This window comes from Idiotropiscis lumnitzeri, chromosome 1 (genome assembly GCF_059441095.1).
Source record: "Idiotropiscis lumnitzeri isolate Australia: NSW breed Sydney's pygmy pipehorse chromosome 1, RoL_Ilum_1.0, whole genome shotgun sequence".
Classification (NCBI taxonomy): Eukaryota; Metazoa; Chordata; class Actinopteri; order Syngnathiformes; family Syngnathidae; genus Idiotropiscis; species Idiotropiscis lumnitzeri.
The window spans coordinates 22,948,213-22,968,445 of NC_142391.1; the positions used below are offsets into that span (position 1 = coordinate 22,948,213).

The window sequence follows — 20,233 nt, forward strand, 5'->3', positions numbered from 1 at the left end:
GGGAGGGGCATGTCACTGGTACGTTTAGGAACATCGGTGTAAGTTGACACATTTAGAATGTGAGATGGCTGGTAAATTTAGGAAAGTTGAGGTTTGGTGGTACGTTTGGGAAAGAGATGATCGTTTGTAAGTGTAGGAAAGGGGGAGAATTATGGCATCTGTAGGGACGGGCAAACTGCTAGTACGTTTAGGAACATGTGGGTTTGTTTGTATATATACAAGAAGTGTGATTGCAAGTAAGTTAAAGAATAGGGGACGTGTTTTTAAGTTTAGGAAAAGCGAGGTTTGATGGCACATTTAGGAACGTGTGAATTGCCACTGTGTTTACAAAAGGAGAGATTGCTGGTGAGTTTAGAAAAATGGAGAGGACTGGCATTTTTTAGGAAGGGTGGTTTGTTCGTAGGTGCAGGAAAGTGGAGATTGTTAGTACATGAAGGAAAAGCAGGGATAATCGCATTTTTAAGGAAGGCTGTGTCATCTATATTTTTAGGATTGCTGATGAGTTTAGGAGAGGGGTCAGCATAGCCTGGGAAATTTTGAAAAAATCTGCCCATTCAAGATTTTTTATTTTCTTATTTTGATGTTTATTTAAAAAGAAAAATTGGGTGGGCATAACTTTCCTAACAGGACAGACAAAAAATAAACCCATTCCTGAAATTGGACAGGCGGTCGGCCATTTTGGTTCGGGGACTATTTGGGCTATTTTCGGGCTTGTTCGTTGATTGCTTCCAACTAGGTAATAGGCCCAAATGCTCCTTAAATCTCCAAATGTTCCGTGATGCAGAGTCCTTCGACATCGTGCTGCGCGGGAATGGCTTCGCGTTGGGCCGCAGCAGCGAGAGCGTGGTATGCAGCTTCATTGTGGACCAGCAAACTTTCAGTAAGTGTTTCCAGCAGACCGTGTACTGTCTTTGGACAGTATCATAACAGCTTACTGCAGTAGGGCTCCGACCAATGCCAATGTTTGTTAGAATAAATTACAGATTAATTGGCTGATTCTTGAAAAAAAATAAATAAATAAATAAATTAAAAAAAAAAAAAAAAAAAAAAAATATATATATATATATATATATATATATATATATATATATATATATATATATACAGTGAACCCTCGGTTATCGCGGTTAATGGGGACCGAGACCACCCGCGAAAACTGAAAATCCGCGAAGTAGCGGCGCACCTTCAAAAATGCTTAAAAAATAAATAAATAAATATATATATATATATATATATATATATATATATATATATATATATATATATATATATATATATATATATATATATATATATATATATACGGGTAGAGAGAGAGAGAGAGAGTGAAATTCATGCTATAACAAAAAAACAAAAAAAATTATTATTAAAACTTGTTTTTTTTTTATTCCCCAGCCATTATTTTTGTATTTATTCAATTACTTCTTTTTGTATTTATTTAATTACTTCGACTTTTACCTGCTGGTATATATGTATATATATATATATATATATATATATATATATATATATATATATATATATATATATATATATATATATATGTATATATATATATATATATATATATATATATATATATATATATATGTATATATATATATATATATATATTTATATATATGTATATATATATATATATATATATATATATATGTATATTTATTTATTTATTTATATTATATGAGATGAATAAAATGTCTTTTTTTTTTTAAATGTTTCAAAAATCTATTAATTTTTGTTTTTTGGAATTTCATTGTCTTTGGCTTATGTTCTAATTTGTTAATGTGGGAAAAAAAAAATCTGATTTTCTGTTTAAATCGTCTGGCCAATTAATCGACTTGGCCCAATATCACAGATCAACCGATTATTTATTTTTTTTTTTGTTAATTTTGTGTTCAGTCGTTTGAATCTTATATTCATCTTTCGTTGTGATGTGTAATGCGAGGAGGGAAAAAATTAGCAGATTTTGTGTTCATATTGTCCGGTTTCATCAACTGGGCCCAAAGCCTTGTCATACCAAACCAACGTTATTTATCACAGTGCTTGATAAATACCATTAAATAGCAAAGTTCTGTCCATCATGGATAAGTAAAACAAACAAAAAAGGCGATATGTGATAAAGTACAATATGTAGTTGTTTGCAGGTCATCATGCTTCTTATTTTGGGCTGCAATCTGTTTCTGCCACGTTTGGCTCATCTTCTCAAACACTTGTTTGGCGCGTGCCAATGCCAACAAGTTATTTTCTGACTCTTGACTGAAATACTTGTGCAGCATATTTTCCCTGCTTTTTCTTCTTCTCTTTTTTTTAAAGACTCAACTCATCAGCAGATGTCCTCGTGTGTGTCCTTTCTCAGTTCCGTCGCCCACTCGGGAAGGCCCGTCGTTCCCTCATTTCTTTTTTTTTTTTGGCTCCCTGCATGTGTTTCTGCCGACCTTTTCGACAGCGGGGGCCACGTTTTTAATTACGGCCGGTGGTTGAGTAGGGACGGGGGGCGGCGTCTTGACGGCTCTCGAACACGCACCGCATATGCCGGGCAGATGCCACCGTCTTGTTTGTCACCTCAGCAGTTGGAGGGGCAAACAAACGACCCCGGTGGCCAAAGACGCAAACGTGCACATGCCCACGCTTGCAAAATGGAGTGATTAAGGTAGTGACATGCCTCCGCATGTGGGCAAGGAGAGCCAGCAAGCAAGCAGGCAAACAACTTTACAGCTACTTTCCGCACACACAGCGCAGCAAAACATACAAACAACATGCAGCAATATTCACAGGCCTACTGTTTATATTCTTCCTTTTCAATGTAATGTAAATGTAAAAATGTTTTTGCTCCCCATCCAGATCACAAGCCGAGTGCGGTGCGAAACGACTACTTGCTCTGTCCTGCACCCAAGCTCTACGACGTGGGACAGTAAGTACACCGCCGTCACGCTCATTTTATTTTTGATTTCAAAGGAATTATTTCCGGTTTCGGGAATATGTGAGTAATAATAACGTATCAATGTGGGAGATAGTAACAAGTGACCCAAGTAAACTCTTCCAAATGAAATCCAATATTTTAATGCTTTTGTTTTTTTTTTTTTGGTTTTTTTTTGTTGTTTTTTGCAACCGCAGAATTATTAGCGAGTCAATACTTTGTGATAAAAAAATTGCTGATTTTTTTTCCTCCACCATTATTTATTTATTTATTTTGTTATATATTTTTTAGGGGGAGGCAACCCCCGTTCATCCCGAAAAATATTTACTGTTTATTTAACATTGTTGCTCAATAATCAACTTTAAAGTTATTTTTAGTAACTTGTCTTCTGCTTTCGGTCAAATTAACTTTTTAAAATTTTTTTTTAATATAAAACATGGATGAAACTTCATTTTCCAGTCTGATTTGACTTCTTTGCATATTTTTGTGGAAACATTAAAAATATATTTTAAATAATAAATGCAGTGAGTCACATTGACCTGATTTTGATTTCAAGTCTAAAAACTATAAAAATAATATATATATATATATATATAAATATTGTAAACCTTTTTTGTCAGTATGCATACTTTTTGTATTGAAATATTTGTAAAGCATTTTGTTGATGACTAAAAATGCAGCGTTTCACATTGACCCTGATGCATTTTCAATTTGGTTCATAAAATACAAAAACAGAAAGCAAACAAACACATGTACGGCATTAACGTAGTGATGTTATCAAAAGCCACAAAGTCGACAGCAAATAGACGCATTTTTATAGTCTTGAGGTTTTTGTCTTTTGTCATCGCCAAACTGGCCACAACACACGTTGGATTGCAATCCAATCAAACGCGTACGATTGTGAGCGGCATTGCCCGATTATCTATCATACTTCCATTCATAGTATATCTACTTAAAGTATAGTATTACACGCTAATCCTCTGATCTTGAGGCAATCTGATTTGGAGAGAAATGATTGGATCGAGGGGATTTATAGCAGCAAAGATATTTGTTTTGTGTTTAGAGCACACGTTACACTTTTAATCGGAATATGTTTGTGTCGTATTTGAGCTGAACCTTGAACCAAAACAATTTCATTCTCTTAATGTTCAAGTATTCTGACAAAGCTATGCCTTTCTGACAGTAAATTCACCTTTGTACACTCTGTGGAATGCATGTTATTCATTGTCAAATGTGCAATAATTTAGTCCACAAGAACTTTATTTCATAGATGTATTTATGTTGTTACAATTTTACAATAAGTATGACTCATAATTTCTACCAGTAAAAATATGGAATTTTATTTCATTTAAAAAAAAACAAAAAATAATAAAGGATTGTTGTGCATTAATTACATCCCATTTTATTCAATAGGTGTATGTGCTTAAAATACTTAATTCTACAAGGATGTAAAGTAAACTGAATCTGAGAAATATATAGTGAAACAAATAATCAAAAATAATTTAGAAGAATATTGACTGTAAATTTTTGATTTTTAATAAAAAAAATATCTAAATCATGAGTACATATTTTTTTATTTCATATTACATCATACAAAATCTAGCAAAAAAAAAAGCAATACAATTAAAAACTATTTATAAAAGAGATTTTTTTATTTTTTTATTTGATTTGCACATACATACATACTATAATATGGAATGAAAATAAACAGTTTGATTTGAATACATATTTAAATAGAAATAAGTGAATAAAGTACATATCTAATGGATCCCTCAAATGAATTTAAATGGATCCGAAACCAAATGGGGGAACACATATTTGAAGGAATGAAAATGTGAAAGCAAATATGAATGTTTTTCCATCCAAAGATTTGCTCCAATTTGCTCAAATCGAGTAGGCCGTGCACATTGGGTAAGCAGTAAGCGCCCTTTTAGGAACGTTGACGACGCGACCCATTAAAGTAGCGAGCCAACATCTGCCACACGCACGCGGCGCTCGCGCCCGCTTCTCCTCGCTCGCTCGCTAAGGATGCCGTAAACCTTTTCTTCCTGGAGCGCAGACATCTGTAAAGCTGCTCTTGCCTGTCACGCCGCTGCCTGCCGCTTAATTAACCGCTCGTCGGCCCCATTAAGGCGCTAACTAGTCGGGGGGCTGGCACTAAGCACATCTGCCGGTGCAGCTTAAAAAAGGTTGGGAGACAGATGCCACCCCCCCTGCATTCTCTGCATTAGCTTGTTAGCACTGCAGCTGCTAAGCAAGGACTTTCAAACTGCATCGCCTTAATCAAAGATGAATTTCGGATAGAAATGTAGGCAACCATGTAGCAATACGCAGGCACATGACTATGCGTAAAGAGACGATGTGGACGTCCACATAGCTTTATCCAGAACCAAATGAGAGACAACCCCGTCAATTATGCGGATGACCGCGTTGACGCCAAATGTCCATGTGGACGTCCACATAGCATTAGCCAGAGCCAAATGCAGATGTTCGCATTAGTTTATCTCAAGTCAAACGACTATGCATTCTGATCGCATAGCTTTATACCGAGCCAAATGACTACGAGGACAACTGTATAGACTATGTGGATGATTGCATAGCTTTAGCTCAAGCCAAAGGCGGATGATCGCACAGCTTGCTTCAGAGTCAAATGCAATTGTTCGCATAGCTCGTTTCCGTGTGAAATCTGGATAGCAAAATTCAGATGAACTGCTATCTTTATCCCGAAGCAAATTACTTTTTGTATGAGCGCATTAAACGACTATGCGACAGGCCCTTTAGGCAGAGCCAATTACAGACAAATGTAAACCTTTATGCAGTGTCAAATGACTATGCCGCCGAGCTAACTATTGTTAGCGTTTCAGAAAGTTACCAGATGCAAACTGTTCTCTTTTTTTAACCCCATGTTTTCTAAATAATTCAGCGCTCTGACAATCTCGGCAGTGGAAAAGTATCGCCTGCCGCCTGTACTGCCATCAACGCCCCCATCTGTCGGCCGGGCGTCGCCGGTGCCTCTAAACTTCCACTCCAGTCATGCGCAGGAACTAGCTATTTTCTTTGGCCATTTTTCCAGGGACGGGGTTCATGCCCCGACAGCTTTAGCAGCAGCCCCCCGAATGCCGGCACCTACCTCCCACTCCCAAACCTCCCGGGCGCCCGACTGGAGGGAGGGGTCCTTCGCTCGCTGTTTTCACAATGGGGGCCGAGGGTTGCAGATAACAAAGTGACCCGTTGACTTCTAGCCTGTACGATGCTAAATGCTTCTGCTAAAGCTCGTCAATTATTAAGACTGCCGGTTTTAGGGCCGAGGGTGATGGACAGCTGCTCGCATCTCCTTCATGAAGACATTTCCCATTCATGTGTTAACTCCTTTATTGTCACGCGAACTTTATTCTTAACATCTGTGCCGTGCAACTCGACTCGCTTCCACCCGGATTTATCAACAGGAGCACCCATCGTCCGCATAGTCGTTTTTCACTGTATAAAGTTATGCGGTCATCCACATAGTCATTTGATCTATATAAAACAATGCGACCATGCCCGTTTTGGATCTCGATAAAGCTCTGTGAAGCTATGCTGCTGTCCGTATAGTCATTTGTTTCTCGATAATGCTATGTGGACGTCCACATTTGGGAATCTGTATAAAGCTATGCAAGCTTTGCTACAGGACCAAAGTGGCTTTATATGGCGCCAAATGGATGGCTGGATAGCTTTTGGTGAAGGATGACTCTACGGAGGACATTGTGCCACCGAATGACACTGCGTCGCCCACATAGCTTTATGCGACATCGCTTTATCCAGAGATAATGGCCCTGCGTTTTTGTCCTTCCAAGTCGTTTTTTTTCCCCAATTGAAGCCATGTGTGGCGGGCGCATGTAAGACACTCGTGAACGCCGTACCATCTGTTAGGAGTCCAAAGCGCACGTCAGTCAATCGAGAACATTCTGGAAATTCTCCCAGCTGTCAGCAGAAGTTTCTGCCGAGTGACGCCTGCCGACGGCTCTCACATATGCTCCGCCGTCAATTATTCAGCCTCCTCCATTTTCCCGTCTTCATGGGAAACTTTGGAAAGCCATTAGCGTGTCCCTGATCCCTCGCCGCTGTGTCCAGATGGACGCGGCATCCCGATCGTCTCCTGTTGCCTTCTTGACGGATCCCTCAACGAATCGACTCGTCCGCCGTCTCTCCAAAATGCAACCTTGCAGCTCCCTCGGGCCACTCTCAATTTGCAACTCTTTTTATACAAAGTATCTCAATACATTAAAAAAAAAACTTTCAGGCAATGTGCTTAGTTGATAAATGAAAACAAACATAATTTTAACTGACTTACTGAAATCAATAGAATCCACATTATAGCTCCAAAAAAGACGAGTGTGTTGAAGCTCACTGAAATCAAAGAAGTACTGGCTCAAGCATACAAAAATCAAAAGACTCGCCGAAATTGGAGCAAGTCTTGAAGCTCACGAAAGTGGGAGGAGTCCACATTGACGCTCACCCTAGTCGAAAGAGTCTGCATCGAAGCTCGCCGTAATTGCAAAGAGTTTCGTGAAAACTTCATAAATAAACCTCTCAAAAATTCACCTTAAATAATGACCCATATCAAAATAGTCAACATTAAAGTTGACAGAATTGAAATAATCTGTATCAAAGAACACAGATTGCAAATTGGTTCAGATAATGGATATATGGATGGATGAATAACGCTCGACAGAATTCCAAAGGGTCCACATAAAAATGGGTTTGAATCAGGCCAGTCCAAAGTAAAGCTCACGGAAATCGTGCCTGACTGCATTGAAGCTCACGCAAGTTGAAAACAGTTTTCATTAAGCTCACTGAAATTGGAAACTGTTTGCATTCAAAGATCACCAAAATTACATATATAACTATTAAAGCCCACAGAAACGGTGCGCGTCACCATCACAGCTCACGGAACTCAAATCTCTTATTCTTTTTTTTTTTTTTTTGCAAAACACTAAATCTGAAAATGATTTTAAAATAATAATTGTCTTTACTTTGTTAGTGTACTTTCAGTAATGGAGCTTGTACATCCATAATGGTGTATTAACGACTGTTTTTTTTTTTTTATACTAACAAGGCTGCTGTTTTTCGAATCCATTTATGCATGACGCATGTCCAAATATCAAAAGTGATTTTTTTTTTTAGGATTTCGTACAGCATGGCCTGCTTCTCAGGAGGTCGAAGGAAAAATCTGGTTTGTCGGTGACACTTGCGTTTAGGATGTCCAGCTGTGATGGGAGGAGATGAGGGAAATGGAGATCGGTGGAGGGTGGTGTGGGGGATCTGGGGCGGGGTGGCTGTAGGTGTTCATCAGTGTTTCTCGGATGGGAGCCCTCGTTCCTGATTAATAACCTGCCCGCCATTATCAGCTATTCATCTTAAATTGGCTAAATGAGCTTCTGCTGTCACGTCCAACATGGAGAGCTCACATTTGCTTTGCACGCCACAAAGGGATGGACACCTTAAAAGGCTCTGGATGTTGCCCAATTCAAACATAAAAACGAGCACTTAAAAAGAACGAGGAACCGTAAGGCTTACATACGAATATTTTTTTTGCCGTGTAACAGGATCGTTAAATACCAAAATGAGTCATAAATAAAATAAATGAATGCAAATTGTTTAATGTGGACAGAGATGATGATACCAAAGCTTTGGCATTTCCGTTGCTTATGTATGTCGCTTCATTTGCGAAGCCAAGTGCATTCTAAAAGCGGGATGGTAACGCGGTGCTCGGTTCTAAGCCTCATCAAGTGCAGTGACTTCTTGAGCCGGGCAGGGGGGGTTGGTGGCGTAATGGCCCGCAATTAAAACCCTAATGATGAACGGCACCGCAATTTCCATATGTCTATTACGGCCCGTCCAATTACCAGCGCCTTAATGAGAATTCCCGATCGCTCGGAAACGCCTCAAATCCTCCGCCTGACAAAAAAAGGGCTGGTAGAAGAATGCGAGAGAGAAAGAAGGCTGGCTGTCGGGCGGCGAGGCCCCGGCCCGCCTGGCGTGCCGAATACTAACAAGGAGAGGTCTCTTTGCTTTCGGATTTGGCCCGAGGCGGCCAATCCTCCCGTGGATCCCAACAGATGAGCGAGCAGACCGTGTGTCCATTACGTTGCCCCCCCCCCACTTTCCCCGGCCCACACACACACCCCTCCCATCAAAATTTCGCCACCTTGGCACCTTACCCCTTATTTACCCGCTAAATATTTAAGCAGTGTGTGGCATCCCGACCACCCCTGCCTCCACTTCCCAATGCACTGTGATGATTTATTTTTTATTTATTTTTTGCTCAACTTGTTGACGCCTCCCCTCTCGCTCAATACTTCCTGTAAATTGAGCCTTCAGAAAATCTAATTTGCATTCACTTTACAGTTGTCCCATGGCTCTAACTTTTTATTGGTTCTTATAGTAGGCCTGATACAGTCATTTTCCTAACATCGAAAGTAATTAAAAAGTCGAATTAGTATAATGATGTATTTTTTTTCTGTTATCAAGAAATGTGAAATGTTCTTTTTTTTTCTCTGTCTGGAATAATGTGTTTGTTTCCAGGAGCATGGATGTGCTTATCAGCTTGAACAACGGCAAGTCGTTCATCTCCAGCGCATACACTATCACCGCCACGACTTGTGTGAGTTTTATTTCCACATCTATGCACGATGCAGACACTTTAAAACAACATAAAAATTTAAAACAGATGGATTAGCATTTTGGAATAAAGGATCAATCAAAAAAAACAAAAGTCAAATCTACCGAAGAATATCAAGTTTATCGAGAGCAAACTGAAGGAACGTGCCATTGTCCTGTTTAACGTCACTTGCCAAATTTAATGACGACTTAACCATGCTTGGGAGTAAAAATTTTCGATTAGATACAGTATGTAGTAGAGCCTGCAGAAACATAAAAGCAGGTTCATTTAATCAGGGCTGTCAAAATTTGGATCATGATTAAAATTCAATTACTTGTGCAGCCCTAGGTTGGTTTGATAAAAAACACTGCTTTCTGACCAAAAAGCAGAGAAAAGGAACTTTTTTGTGGAAAAGATAAAAAAGACAATGACTTTGGCCGGCCATGTTTTTTTGGTGACACCTAAAACTATGAAACAACAAATGTGTGACTATGATGTGTTTGCAGTCCAACGGTTTGGTGGTGGCCATCGTCTTCCTGGTGCTTCTGGCTCTGGTGGCCCTGGCCCTCATGTGGTGGTTCTGGCCGCTTTGCTGCACTGTGGTGAGTCTAAAAAAAACACGCAATTGCATGAAAGTGGTTAGGAACACCCTCAGTTTGCATGACATCCATCTCTCTTGAAAAATAATTGGTGTTAGGGATGTCAAAATAAAGCAGGAAAGTGGTGGGAAAAAAGTGGTAGAAAATTTTACGACAGAGGCAGGGTCAAAGGGGCTTTTTGTGTGGAAGCCTTTGACACAGGCAACAAGTGGGCAGGAGACGTAAGTGTGGGGTGGTAATAATCACACCCCAATTTTGGCATTGCTTTTCACACAAATACAAGGTGGGAAAAATTGAGCTTTTTTGCAGGCAGCATACGTGTAGTACTAGAAGGGAATTTTTCAACGCGTGCCGATGCTTTTCACACGTAAAAAGGAAAAATGTTCTACCATAACAGTGCGGCAGATGCGAGTGTCCAATGTGGAACTTAAGACTCCTGTTCCGCTGTGCCTTACACACTCATATATTGTGTAAAAGATAATTTTTACGAGGTCACACACCATTCCATGTTGCTGCCTTTCACACAATTAAAGAACAACCGCTTTCAGCGAAACGGCATGATGGTCAGCTCACAATTGCTGATGCAACTTTGTACGTCCCAATCTATGTTGATACCATTCACACAGACGGGATCACAGGGAAAAAGACGGTGTCAAAGGTGCTTTTTCTTGGAGCGGCATTCGTCGCGACATTTTGTGTTGTGGCCTCTCACACAGAAAAGGGGCCGGTGCTTTCAACACAACAGGATTTGCGTCAATTTTCTGAGTTGACCTCATTTTATCCCGTTCAAAACAGCTTTCATAGGCAGCGTAATTGGGGCTTTTCTGCCGGGTACATTCATACCAGTATTCCATGTTGGTGGCTTTCACATAGAAAAGGACTCCTGCTTTCAGCAGGATGACGGTCAATCAGTGACGTTTCCGCCAAATAGTGACCTGAAGGGAAAAAAACAAACAAACAAACAAAAACAAAAAAACGTAAAAATGCTGACTTATTAGAAGTAGCCGCAAGGTTTTTTGTTTCCATTTCTCTCCAATTGTGACCGAAATTGTGCGAAAGACGGGATTAGCAAACACACTAACAACAGGACAACGTAGCGGCGGCTGCAAAGCCGACAAAAAGCACCACCAATCTCTGCGCTTATTATTAATCATTTCGGTCCCCCAGGTAGTGCCGTGACGCCGGTGCCTCGCAAACAAAAGATTTTGTTCACTTGCGCGCAATCTGTCGCCAACGGGCCGCTGCCATCTTTTGGTTGACGTCGGCGCTTCCTGTTTGAGCTTCTTTGTGCGCCGTTGCTAGGCGACGGTGACGGCCAGCCGGCCGGAATCCAAACAAGAGAGGCCATTTTGTTTCCTCTGCGCAGCTTTGATGTGGTTATTGTGTTCGACTTGTGCCTCAGCCAATGAGCTCTCTCGCTGACCAAAATTTGGGGCGAAAGCGCAGTTTGGCTCGAAAAGGATTAACACGGCTTGTGTGCTTCGTGTTTTGACTTGGCCAGAAAAAAAATCTGGCAAATTCTTCACTTTTGAGGTCATATCAGAGGCGGGGTGACGAGGTTGACTCGATAAGGCGATGCGTCGACTTCATGCGCCGATTATGTCTTGCACTCAGTTAATTGGCAATCATGTGTTTTTGGACATGAACAACACGGTGCCTCACTGAAATCAACAGGTGGTTGGCGGGTGCAGCAAACATGCGGCGCATTCTCAAGATGATGCAAATATTTTGCTTTCAGAGTCGTCCATAGCATACAGTACATGATGAGAGTTAGCCGTCCAACTTCCTCAGTGGATGCCGGGGGCTGCCTCCCCGTTTGCTCCGGCTCTTTGCATGCCCCTGGAGTCATTACGCCCCAGCAATTGAGAGAACCTACTTCAAAATAAAAGCTTGACAAATGACACGGCTTGACCTGAGCTCACTTTAAGACCATTTGGTACGTATTTTGGTCAGTGATGTTTTTGGCAGGTAATTTAGATTTAGTCTTAGTTTTAGTTATTTGGACGAAAATGCTTATTAGTTTTCGTCACATTTAGTCATTCCTATTTGTGATCATTTTAGTCGAGTTTGCGCCCTGCGTGTTGTGCCGGTGGCGGGCGTGCCCAAACGAGGATAGGCTGCGCCGTTGAAACACCGGCAATGCAATTTTTTGAAAGACGGATTACATGTATAATCGGAAGGGATGTCAGAAATTTTGAACACGTCTGACGCACCACACGAATTTCGTCCTGTCTCGTCTCGTCAACTTAAATTCATTTACGGCACGTCATGTTTTCGTCATCCAAGAGCCACGTTTAGCTAGTCATCGTCTTGTTATCGTCATGAAAAAAAAGGGGTGTTCACAAAATATTTTCGTCATCGTCATCGTTGACATAAACAACACCGATCTTAATATATTTGAGAAGAGAAAATGTTGTTTCGTGCTGTGCACAATTTTAAAAAAATTATGATCTAAAAAAAAAAAAGAAAAACAATTGGTCGTTTATTATTAATTGTATTTTTTTATTTACTTTGTATCCTTAGTTGCTCTTTAAACAAGCAAAAATTTATAATTTATCCGACGACGCAATTATTTGATAGAATTTTCAGGAAGATTCCTGTGTTCTATTGGTAAATAATTTGTTAATCTGTGCTGAGTACCGTTCCATCTCTGGTAGGAACACTCTCAAAGTTGCATCTCGCTGCCCCCATTTTGGGAACCGTTCTCCTCTTGTCGCTGTAATTTGTGTGCGAGCGCAGCCTCCTCCATTGTTCTCTTTGAGAGCGGCTTGTACTTTGTGCGAGAGTAAACTCAACGTACCCTCGGGCCCTTTGGAAAACACTCGCAGCCACTTTAGAAAAATCCACAACAGATTAGCAGGGACGGGGCCGGGGGAGGGCACAGATGGCGCTCTTTTTCCCGCGTCCCTGTTTTTTTTTTTTTTTCTTTTTTCTCCTCGCCACCAACGCAAAGCCCCTTCACCAGAAATGATCGACGTCACCTGGCGTGGCTGGAACCTGCAGGGACGCCGTCCAGCATGAGACGGAAGCATATTTTGGAGCGGCAACAAAGGCATTAAAATGTAAACCCCCTGCAGCATGTCTGGCCGCCGCCGTGTTTGTCTTGGTGCGGGGAGCTGCTGTCGCCTCGCACCCGGGGAACGCGGCACAAGAGGAGGGCCATGTGTGCCTTGTTAATATTTAAACCCCCGCCTCCCTTCCTCTTCCTTTATACCCCTCACCAGTCTGCCAGGCTGCGGCGAGTCGGGATGAGGCGCAAAATCCCGGCTCGGCACCGAGCCAGCCGAGGGGTCACACGCACAAGCTGCGGAGTGATGACTTTCTTTTGTTTGTCGTTTATTTGAGGAAATGACAGGCAAAATGGCGCCGGAATCAAAGGCTCAGTCCGCTCACATTGCAATTGGAGATACTTTTGGAAATGTTTGATGCGTTGATAATGGTATTGCAATGCGCCGTAGTGTATGCGCTGCTGCTCCGTGTATCTTAACATTGCGGTGTTTTGAAGGGTGTTCAATGAAAGCACCATCGACGCTCATTTATTTGAGCGCATCCAAGGCGTTTTATATTATATGTTAACATTAAGCTAGTGTACTTTTGTTTGACTAAATGATGCTTGAATATGGAGGTGCAGCAATTAATCGACAGCTAATCAATTATTTTTGAAAATCAATTAATCAGATACATTTTTTTTATTTAAAAATTACTTTAAATTTCAGCCTCTATCTGTTCTGCGATCTATGTAGTCCTCCATGAAAATAGACTGATTATCTTTGTGCTAATTCAAAATAAAGCATTTGCTTTCAATTTGAAGAATAACGATTAACAAGGCCTATTTTTCGATAAACCGCCCATGCTGGTTGTGTTTTTTTTTTTTTTCTTTTGGGAAGTGGGAGGAAACCTGAATACCCGCATGCACGGGTAAAACATGCAAATTCCACTCAGGAAAGCCAGGGTTGGATTCAAACCCACAACCTCTGCACTTTGACGCGGTCATGCCGCCACTTTTCATACATTAACTTTCAAGTAAGAGGGTGTCAGATTATTGTGAGCAGATCGTTCTGATGCACATGATGATTCGCCGATGTGTCAAAGCGTCTTCATGGGCTTGGCTTTTTGAGACATTTACAATTTGGAGAATTAATTCCGTGCGGGTCTCGTGTCTTTTTGTTGGATATTAATTGGGCATCACATCTGTCCAACAGGTATAGCCGGCTAAAGTCCCCTCTATTTATCCCACAATATGTCCCGAAAATCTGCTTGTATAATTACTCGGGAGCAGCTAATCCGGGGAGCGTACGGCGGCGGTGGGAACGGGCGCCGGGCAGCGTATGGAGAGGTCGCCGGATTTGCTGACGAGCGTGTCAAAGAGGAATTCGTTAAGCCTAATTGATGACTTTGGTTCATTATGCTAATGGCCGCGCCGTCACTGCGTTTTAAACACGAACCGGGAAACAGCTGTTAGCGTCTATGCTAACATGGTTTGTGTTTTTCTTTTTTTTTGTGGTGAAATTCTGTTTCTCGCAAGGATGTTTTTGAAGCACGTGTTTGGGTTTGAAGACAGGAATTGGGTTTCAAATGTGGGTTGCTAGTCAGGGTTATGATTTCAAAGCAGGCTTTTAGGTTTACAGTCAAGGCTTTGGCTCTAAAATAGGGTTTGAAATTAGGTTTTGTATCTCAAAGAAAATTTGGGGGACCATGTTAGGGCTTGAAGACAAGGTAAGGCTTTCAAATTGGGGTTTTGAGCAAAACTTGACAATTCAAGGAAGTCCATGGTCGGTTTCTAAACAAGGTTAGGTTTTTAAAATTGTGTTTTCAAGAGATGTTTCGGGTTTCAAGCCAGAGTTGGGATTCCAGATTAAGCGGCGACAAGCTAAGGTACGTGGTATTTCCGAGGTTAGGCTTTTGAATTAGGAATTCAAGAAGGAATATGGTTTCGTGTCAGGGATATTGTTTCGTATTAGTTTCTGATGCCTAGATTAGGGTTCTAAATTTTGGTTTTGAGACGAAGCATTTGTAGACATGTTTTGGATTACAAGCCTGTGCTTGGTTTCCAGTAGACATTTCCAATTAAGGTTTCAAGACACAGTTAGGGTTTAGATTAGTTTTATAAGATTGGGGTAAAGTTTTAAACAAGGTTTATGGTTTTGAAATAGGGTTTGAAAGGAGGAGTAGGTTTTCACAATATGGTGTAGAGATAAGATCAGCGATTCTTGTCAGCGTTTAGTTTTCGAGTTTGGGTTCAAATGTGCTGTTTGTCCTTTTTTTTCCCTCCTGATCCTTTTCTTCCTCTCTTCCTTCTCTTTCTTTACCCACAGTTTACTTCTCTCCCTCTCGCTTCTTCATCTCCTCCTTTTTAGCGGCATTCACCGATTCAACAGGCCTCTCTTCCTAATTCTCATTTGCCTCCTCGTCCGCCCCCTCCTCGTTTTCCTCCAACTGTTCCTTTTTGTTTCTCCTCCTTTTCCTGCTTAACTTTCCCCGCTTTATCCACTCCTCCTCCTCCTCCTGTTCTCCTCTCGGGCTCCCGTCTTATTGGAGTTAATTAACTCGTCAGGACTTTGGTCCGCTCGGGTGCGCTGAACCTCATCCAATTAATTGAAGACGCTTCCCCCGCTGTCAACAAGTTGATTGTTCATTTTTCACCGGGCCCTCATGTTGCAAAACAGAAACACTCATCAGAGTCAGCTGGTGGCAGTGGGTGGGTAAGGTATGGAGAGGAGGTGCTGGGGGGTTCTTTTTGACTCAGTGGCCTGTCAACCGTCAAGCTCCTGTCACAACGTTAGTGGACATCATCTCCTGACAGACTTTCTGCTGACACTTTTTTTCCCCCCTCTTCGTGTTTATCCAGGTCATCAAAGACCCCCCGCCTCCACCGCCCCCGTCAAGACCGCCGCCACCTGTGAGTATGCTTTTGTGACACAGTTTTATATCGGGGTTCAAACCGTGATTACGGTTTCAAATGAGGGTTTAAAGACGAGGTTAGCAAGATAGGGTTTCATGTCTGTTAGGTTTTCATACAAGGGTTAAGGTATCAAATTTGTGTTTTGGCTTTAAAAGGGGTCTTTCAAGCTGTGGTTATGTTTTTAAGATGGGGTTTCAAGTCAGATAGGGTTTCAAACAAGGGTTGAGGTTTGAAATTAGCTTTCACGCTTGTGTTAGGGTTTTAAACCAAGCTTAAGGTTTCAAGCAATAGTAGGGTTTCAAATTAGGGTTTAAATGCAAAGTTAAGGTTTCAAATTTCAACATGCGGTAGGCTTTGTGAGTCTTTCAAGCCTTAGCGAGGTTTTAAGGTCGGTTTCAAGATAGTTGAGGATTTAAGCTTGGTCAGGGTTTGAAACTAAAGTAATGTTTTGAGGTGAAGTACAGAAAAGTATCAAGGTTTTTTTTGCCAGAGTTAAGGTTTCAGTAACGGTTGGGTTTTCAAAGTAGGGTTTTGAGTTTGAGTTAGGGTTTCCACTTTGTCTTTCAAGCATTGGTTTGACTTTCAAGGAAGAGTTTTTAGGACCATTCGCGTTTTAAAGACTCCAGGGTTTGTAGCTCGGGTTGCAAATAGTCCTTCCAGTCTAGTTGAGGTCTTCCCGTTCAGGTTTCAAGGTTAGGATTTCAAGGTAGGGTTTCAAGACAGTTTGGGTTTTAAACAAGGACCCGATTTTGAATTTTGGGTTTCAAATGAGCTTAAGTCTTTGTTATGATAAGGACGCTGTTTCCATTTCAGGAGCCCGAGCCGGCCGGCAAGAAGAAATGGCCAACTGTGGATGCCTCCTACTACGGAGGAAGAGGAGCGGGCGGCATCAGACGCATGGAGGTCAAATGGCACACTCGTTCTCCTCCTCTTGAACTTTCTCTTTCCTCTCTTGCAGCTCACCTCCCTCTTCCTCATTTCACTCCCCCCTTTTTCATTCTCCATGTGTTCTTCCTCTTCTTCATCTCTCTCCTTCTCCGCTTTCCTCTCCTCTTGCTCAACTTGCTCATCCTCGTTCACCTCCCATCCCCATTGTCATTTTACTATTACTCCTCCTCCTATTTTCAATGACTTCCTCTTTTTCTTCATCCACCTCTTCTTAAGTCTCCTCTTTCTTCTTTTCCTCCACTTGCCCCTCCCCTCATTCAACTCCTCTTTCTCATTGTTTTTTGTTCATCCTCCTCTTTCTCTTCTTTCTATCTCTCGCCCACCATTTTCTTGTTCTTCTTCTTGTTCTTCTTCTTCTTCCTCATCTTTCTCCTTGCTTCCTTGTTCGCTTTCTCCTCTTCTTTCTCCTCGCTTCCTGCCTCCCATCTCCCTCCTTCTTATCTTATCACCTCCTCTTCCTCCTCCCTCTCTTCTCCTCATCTTGTTTTTCATCTTCTTCCCTTCATCGGCTTTCTCTTCTTCCTTGTGCTGCCCTTTTTTTCTTTTCCCATCACCTCCTCTTTGAGTTTCTTCTACTACCTCTCTTCTCCTCCTCCCCCTCTTTTCCTCTTTCCTTTTCATCTCCTCTTCTCATCTTGTTCTTCATCTTCTTCAAACCTCTCCTCATCTTTCTTTGCCTCCTTGTACTTCTTTCTCTCCTTTTTATCTTTCTCCAGTTCCGGCTCCTTCACCTCCTCTTTCTCCTGCCGCTCTTCTCATCTTGTTCTTGTTCTTTTTCTCCTGCTCCTTCTCATCGTTCTTTTTCCTTCAACTAGTCCATCAGACGTGTATCTTATTTTCTGACCTCATCTAAAAGTCACACGGCCGTGTTGGAATGCGGCGTGTTGTCGTGTAACTCAAAGCGGGTCAACAGAAAAGCGCTTACGCATTTTCTTTTTTTTTTTTTGCGACATAGCCGTCCGTCCGTCAATCTGTGCCTTGACAACACTGACGTGACAGGCTGTCCTTCGTCGTACCGTCGCGATGCCGTCATGTCATCTTCGCTGACAACATGTCCGCCATCCTCAACCGCCATACTTCAACCCCCCCCCCCATCCCAAACCCAACACCACCCCACCCCTCCCACATCATCTGTAAGTCATCACAGGGATTTCCCAGCATCCTCGGGGAGTGCCTTCCTCTTTGGCCGTTTCGCAGCAGCGGGTGCTCGACGTCTCTGCTCTAGTGTTAGCTTAGCCTCTTGATTAGCGTTGTCAGGCCACGTCCTCACTTCTAAAGGAACCATCCCCCCACTAAGGCCTCAAACATCTACCTTCAAACATCCTTTTAAGTCTTACAACAGTACCACTTCTCACTAAGATGACTAGATTTACTCACAAAGGTGCGATATTTGCGAGTATGTTGCAATCAGAACATATTTGGTCACAACAAGGCTATGAAAACTGATGGCGTCCTGTCCGCTTTACCTGGTCTGCGTAGGTGCGCTGGGGAGAGAAGGGCTCCACCGAAGAAGGCGCCCGTCTGGAGAAGGCCAAGAACGCCGTGGTGTCCATGCCCGAGGATGCCGAGGAGCCAATGGTGAAGCGGCCCGCTACCAGGCCCGCCGCCACCTCCTACCACCGCGCTGACAACAAGTGGTACACGCCCATTAAGGTGAAGCGTCTTTAGATCTGCTTTGGAACTCGACTGCAAGAGTTAAGCGTCCCATTTCCATCAGGGTCGTCTGGACGCTTTGTGGGCGTTGATGCGACGGCAATATGATCGAGTGTCCCTCATGAGGCCCACCTCTGCTGATAAGGTACGCAAACAGCTCATTGTCTGCAATGAATGATCAGTTTTTCCATTACAACACAACATTTCCCACAGATCACATCAAAATTTGATTTTTTGGTTGCCTTAAAATGCTGCTTTTGCCGTTACGATATTAGATGTTTAAACATAAATTTTGCCTTGAAAGGCTTTGGTTTACTATTAAAATTCGAATGGTTTTGCTCAGACAGTTTTATTCCTGTTAGAAATGTATAATATGTCATTAAAATGCTTTATATCTTATCACCAAACAACAACATTTGATCGCAAAATATATATTTACCTTTAAAGGCTATTCTGCCTTGAAAATACTTTTAATTTTATTTATTTTAAGGAGTTTGTTTATGGTATAAATGTCACATTTTGCCATTAAAACACTTCACAATAGGGATATATTACACAGGCCTGAAATGCTATATTTAGCCATTAAGTTTCTAGATGTTATGGTTGGATTCTGATGTGTGCTGTTTTGCAATTAAAACATGAACATTGTTCATGAAAGGCAACATTTAACCACTAAAACACATTTTGCCTTTAAAGGCGTTACTTGGCGACTGAAACACTGTTTACACAAAATAAACACAGATGTCATTTTAATGCTGAAATATGAAGGTAAAATAGAATAAAAGATTCTCATGAATAAATACTATGTCTTAATATCGACTATGTACAAAATGATAATTGTTTTGGAAACTAGCCTGATTCCCACTTTAAATTAAGTTATGAAATGAAGTTAACTAAAATGTATACAACAATTTCCCGGACTATAAGACGCACCCCTGTATAAGCAGCAGCAACTAATTTTTTAGAAGAAAAAAAAATCAATATACAAACGGTTTTCTATGTTGAAAAAAAAAAATACTTTTTTATTGCATGTACAGAACGATTTTGTACTCTGAATGCACATAAAGGTACATAAACGGATTGTTAAAACAGTGCCTTTTAACACGGCAACAACTTTGCAGATCCAAGAGAGAAAAAAAATCGAGATTTAGCGTATTTTCTGAACTATGGAGCGCCCCTACCGCTGAAAGAAAAATCCACAAAAAAGCTGCACCGTGTATTAGCCGCATGGTTCTAAATCTAGGAAAAAAAGTAGTGACTTATAGTCCCGTAAATACGGTAATATACTATTTGAGTAACAATGTCTAAAAATGACAAATTTTGTGGATCCATATAGTTTCTTCTCCAATCATCATCCAATCTGTGCTATATGTAAAAAAAAAAAACCCAAAAAAACCACGCATTGTAAGTGTGTTGGCAGTGTTCATTTGCAATACAGTCTCATGTGGTTGCTCTGGGATTTTAGTTTTGAGGAAAAAAAAAAACAACAAAAAGAGCCAGAGGGGAGTGAGTCAGTCAGCTGTGTGCAACTTTTTCTCTCTAAGTATTGAATGCAATAAGTAAAAAGATTC

General features: G+C 41.3%; 1 protein-coding gene across 1 annotated transcript in view; it reads left to right on the top strand.

Moving 5' to 3' along the window:
- Positions 1-20,233, top strand: part of antxr2a (ANTXR cell adhesion molecule 2a) — a 59,446-nt gene that overhangs the window by 14,226 nt on the left and 24,987 nt on the right. The window contains exons 9-16 of the mRNA XM_088304337.1: positions 785-880; positions 2,845-2,914; positions 9,485-9,563; positions 10,067-10,162; positions 16,008-16,058; positions 16,875-16,964; positions 18,489-18,662; positions 18,727-18,807. Coding sequence (XP_088160463.1) covers positions 785-880; positions 2,845-2,914; positions 9,485-9,563; positions 10,067-10,162; positions 16,008-16,058; positions 16,875-16,964; positions 18,489-18,662; positions 18,727-18,807 — 737 coding nt within the window. The remainder of the gene's footprint in view (positions 1-784; positions 881-2,844; positions 2,915-9,484; positions 9,564-10,066; positions 10,163-16,007; positions 16,059-16,874; positions 16,965-18,488; positions 18,663-18,726; positions 18,808-20,233) is intronic.